Source organism: Pangasianodon hypophthalmus, chromosome 30 (genome assembly GCF_027358585.1).
Source record: "Pangasianodon hypophthalmus isolate fPanHyp1 chromosome 30, fPanHyp1.pri, whole genome shotgun sequence".
NCBI classification, from domain to species: Eukaryota; Metazoa; Chordata; class Actinopteri; order Siluriformes; family Pangasiidae; genus Pangasianodon; species Pangasianodon hypophthalmus.
This window is the reverse complement of record NC_069739.1, coordinates 302,767-307,424: the sequence shown is the minus strand read 5'-3', so window position 1 is coordinate 307,424 and position 4,658 is coordinate 302,767. Positions and strand designations below refer to the sequence as shown.

Sequence of the window (4,658 nt, the reverse complement as noted above, 5' to 3'; positions counted from 1 at the left end):
ACACACACTCCGTCACGCCGCTGCTTTTGGGCCGAGGGTTATTCTCCGACCGCGAGATTCTGATACGGAGTGTAGAATGTTGTTTTGTTAAAATAATAATAATAATAATAATAATAATGATAGAATTATTAAAGAATTATAAACTAAATTAATGAATGAATTTGGATGTTCTTACATGCGGATGGTTCTGTCTGCAGGAAACTGAGAGTTCCCCAAATCCTGTAAAAATAAAATCTATATATTTATATCATATTCAGTGTCTATGTTACACAAAGTATTGGCACCCCTTTAACACATCCATCCTTTTCCTCCTCCCTGATTCAAGTGAGAAGTAATTTCTTAAGGATTTAAATATTTCTGTCCAGCACAAGTACAGAGAAGAGCAAGAGCAAAATCATGCCCATGATTCCCTGGAGCTCGGCCACACGTAGCGTTCATGTTCTTATCGATATCAGAGAGTCAGACTCTAGTGAAGGGACACAGAGGAATTCTTTTACATCGCCATGTTTAGCACAAGCACAGGATTTATGAATTTCTCTCCAGTCCACCATCCCAAAGTGCTTCTGGAAGCTCCGCACTCAGGTGTATAGTGATTAGATTATCTGATCTGATATTAGACCCTTCGTAGGACGCACAGGTCCCAGAAATACGTCCAAAGGAGCATCAGCAGGTAAATTAGAAAACTTTGGAACATTGGTAAATATGTAAAGAGTCGAGATGGTGGAAAAGAGAGTATAACTGCCCCATCTGCCAGTGAAGGAGAGAGATACAGGAGGGAGAGAACACTCCCAGCCCAGAGTAGCGTCCAGGCTGAGTGAGATAGATGGACAGAAATACAGGGAAAAACCCTTTAATGTAATAATTAAACAATAATAATAATAATAATAATAATAATAATAAGAGTACAGTTCTGCTCGTACTTTACACTGCGGCTGTACGCTGTCTCTCTGACGCAGCTGCTGATTAATCAGCTGAGAATCCTGCAGGGGTGTACTCACTGCATCTGTAACGCACGCACACACACACACACACACACGCACGCACACACACGCATGCACACGCACGCACACGCACGCACACGCATGCACACACACACACGCACGCACGCACACACACACACGCACACCAACAGCAGCACATTGTAAAGCTTACTTTATTAGCCGAGTGAATCTACGAACAAATTAAATATATAAACTTCTTCTCATCTCACAGGCTTAACACATCACACAGTAATAAAGCAGTATCGCAGTATGACTCAGTCAGGTGAGTCACTGACACGCAGGTGAGTCACTGACACGCAGGTGAGTCACTGACACGCAGGTGAGTCACTGACACGCAGGTGAGACTTTTCCTACCTGAGGGAGAGGTCTGAGTCCGTCCTGTTCTGCTCTGGAATAACCTGCAAACACACACACACCACAGATGTCATCATCATCATCACACTTAATAAATAAATAATTAAATGAACAGGTTGTGTGTGCAGGTGTGCTTCAACAGCAGCGATATGGCCGGAAACATCACATCACGATACATAATATTCATCACGATATAAAATTTCGTAAGGGCCACCAGATGGCGTGGTGAGAGATTTCTGTGCACTGTTCATAAAAATTAAAGGATTTCATTGAGGAAAAGAGGAAGTTATTATTTTTTTTCAGCGAGGAATAAAATCAATTGAAAAGCTCAGAATCCTGACGATAATAAACAGTTTATCGAACGAACCGAGTCGCGATATCGAGATCGTCTCTCAGCGCTCAGCTCCGCTACACGCTGCTGCGCTACAGAGCGCTGCAGAGACGTTTATAATTCTCATCACTAACAGACGGCGGTACAGGAGATGCGGAATGAAGAGGCGCTGGTTCTGTAGTGACCTGTAGTGGTGCTGCAGGGTGTCCAGAGGTTCCGCTCGGTTCTCCAGCGCTCTCTGATAGACCTGTTCCGCCTGAGGGTTCAGGTTCCTCCTCTCACACTGCTGAGCCCAGCTGATGTACAGAGCGGCCGTCTGCGTCCCCACACCACAACCGTGCACGTGACCGTACACTTTCACTGGGTCTGGGTGGTAACTGGCCTGTAACACACACACACACACACACACACACACACACACTTAGTGCAGTTCACCCTGGTGTGTTCTCCTCCTTGGTGCGGTTCTTTAAGCAGGTGAGATTTGAGTTTCTGAGTCGAATCACTGAGAAAGTGAATCACTGAGAAAGTGAATCACTGAGAAAGTGAATCGACTCTGAATCGACTCGCTGCAGGAAGTGAGTCAAACATGCCGTGGGTTTTGAGTTGCAGTGTTTTTTATTGCAGATTTTCTCGTGAGCTGCTAAACTGAGCCAAAGCACAGAGCTGCAGAAAGCTGCAGAAATGCAACATGTTCTGGAGATTTGGAGAAAATAAACTGTATTAAATTCGTTATTTATATAATTCGTTATTTATTTAGCACTGACTCCATGTTCTTCGTGCTCGGGTAATTTTTTGCGATGGAGTGGTTTCTTTAACTTTTTTTCCATCTGATTTATAAAGGAAAGAGTTTCATGAGGACGTTATCGCACCTCACACACCTCACACAATGACTGTTTTTTGTTGCTTGGTTCATTTAATCGAGTATTGTGTGAAATCACTTCAATCAAACAGCAAACGAATCAAAAGAATCAATTTCACTCTGATTCCGAAGAGACACACAGGTTCATAAGTGTGTAAAATCGCACTAATTATTTTCCTTCTGAGCTCAGGGTTTCGTTTTCTCGTTTCTGCACATCATTAAGATGAAGTGTGAAGGCTATGTTCCTTAAAGCTTCTGTTCTACCTGGAACCTATTCTGAAAAGGAAACTTTCAGGTGCTTAGTTTTACACAGAACGTTAACAACAGAATCTGTAAACTTTTTCCACCAAAGGTTGAGATTATCACACCACGTGTAAATGGAGAGAGAGTGTGTGTGTGTGTGTGATGGTTTAGGTTTAGAGGCGGGGCTTGTACACACAAATCGCTCTGAAACCCCGGTGTTGTGGCGTGGGCGCGTCCCCTACACACTCACACATCTGATGCAGTGGTTGATGAATCGGAGGTCGTCGTGGTAGCGTTTGTCCTGCAGGAAGGTCTGCACCAGGCGCTCCATCACCACAGACATGTTACTCTTCTCCTCAGGAGGCAGTCTGGCGTCTAAAAAATCCACAAACCTGAACAACAAAATAAACAAAAGCAGGAGCAGCGTTTATTCACCAGAAGAAAAAACCTGCGGCTGGACTTCACTTCCTGATGGGTGAGATCCACCTTTCCACATCTGCATAAACACACCTGACCTCACAAACAGCGACGTGAGCACTACCGGTTCATGCTTCTGTTTCTCCTCACAGCTCTGCTGTGGTCATTATAAACTGTGTGTTTCTACACATCGCATCAGACGGGTTGCTCAGTGCAGGGAAACTGTTGTTGTTGTTGTTGTTATTGTTTGTTTGTTTGTTATGTGTTTGTTACTCACTTATCCCAGGGATCCAGAGGATCTTCTCCAGCATAGCTCCTCATACTGGACTCGAACCCTCTGTAAAATATCATTCAGTGATGTTAAACCTGACACAAATCTCTATAAAGCATTCAGGATCTGTTTCATTTAAACCTTTAATAATATAATAATGTGCTGCAGATGATTGGATATGATATACACTCAGTTAAATACACAGCTAGCATGATGCTAACTGATGGCCATAAACCTCCATTATGCGTTAACTCCAGTGAAAAACTACTAAATACTGAACAGATCCAACATTTCCGTGTCCATGTATCATCTTTACCTTACACATTCCACCGACTAGCTAAACTAGCTAAACTAGCATGCTAGCTAGCACAGACAGCGAACAGCTTACTTACTGCAGATAAAAGTGGATATCCATTCTGCTTTTATTCTCCTTCTGTCCCAACAAATCCCTCTTAAACTCGCTGATTTTATTCTAAACGCTTATTTTTTAACATCCGGGTGTTTTATTGCTAGCACACACGGCTAATCGACACTAACATCCTGAATTCTACCGCTATGTTTTATTTTTTTCATCTTTACCTCAGAAAAAAACGAAACATTTTTTAAACCGCCCGCTTCGACCAATCATTGGACGCCTGGGTTCAACTCAGCCAATCAGATTGCGAGATTTGTCCTGCTCACTTCCCGAACTAACGGGGTGACGTCACACAGATGCGCGCCGCAGACCCTGGGGATTATTGGCTGGCAAACAGCCTATCAGAGTGAAGCTTTCCCCTGCTGAGGGTCACGTGGAAAAGCAGAACACTCAGGATGTTTTATTCACCTTTATACACGTTTTATTCATGTTTTATTCACCTTTATACACGTTTTATTCATGTTTTATTCACCTTTATACAGTTTCATTCACCTTTATACACGTTTTATTCATGTTTTATTCACCTTTATACAGTTTCATTCACCTTTATACACGTTTTATTCATGTTTTATTCACCTTTATACAGTTTCATTCACCTTTATACACGTTTTATTCATGTTTTATTCACCTTTATACATGTTTTATTCACCTTTATACACGTTTTATTCATGTTTTATTCAGCTTTATACAGTTTCATTCACCTTTATACACGTTTTATTCATGTTTTATTCACCTTTATTCATGTTTTATTCACCTTTATACACGTT

General features: G+C 42.1%; 1 protein-coding gene across 2 annotated transcripts in view; it reads right to left on the bottom strand.

Moving 5' to 3' along the window:
• bub1 (BUB1 mitotic checkpoint serine/threonine kinase) overlaps nucleotides 1-4,132 on the bottom strand; it is a 14,456-nt gene extending 10,324 nt beyond the window's left edge. Inside the window, exons 1-8 of one of the 2 annotated variants that reach the window (XM_053231826.1) lie at nucleotides 3,869-4,132; nucleotides 3,483-3,542; nucleotides 3,039-3,180; nucleotides 1,872-2,068; nucleotides 1,356-1,399; nucleotides 921-1,003; nucleotides 176-219; nucleotides 1-59 (exon numbers count right to left, since the gene is read on the bottom strand). The exon at nucleotides 1-59 is cut by the window's left edge and continues 114 nt beyond it. In XM_053231826.1, coding sequence (XP_053087801.1) covers nucleotides 1-59; nucleotides 176-219; nucleotides 921-1,003; nucleotides 1,356-1,399; nucleotides 1,872-2,068; nucleotides 3,039-3,180; nucleotides 3,483-3,542; nucleotides 3,869-3,891 — 652 coding nt within the window. In that variant the 5' untranslated portion in view covers nucleotides 3,892-4,132. The remainder of the gene's footprint in view (nucleotides 60-175; nucleotides 220-920; nucleotides 1,004-1,355; nucleotides 1,400-1,871; nucleotides 2,069-3,038; nucleotides 3,181-3,482; nucleotides 3,543-3,868) is intronic. The other variant, XM_053231825.1, reaches the window with a different exon arrangement.
• Between the last annotated feature and the right edge of the window lie 526 nt (nucleotides 4,133-4,658).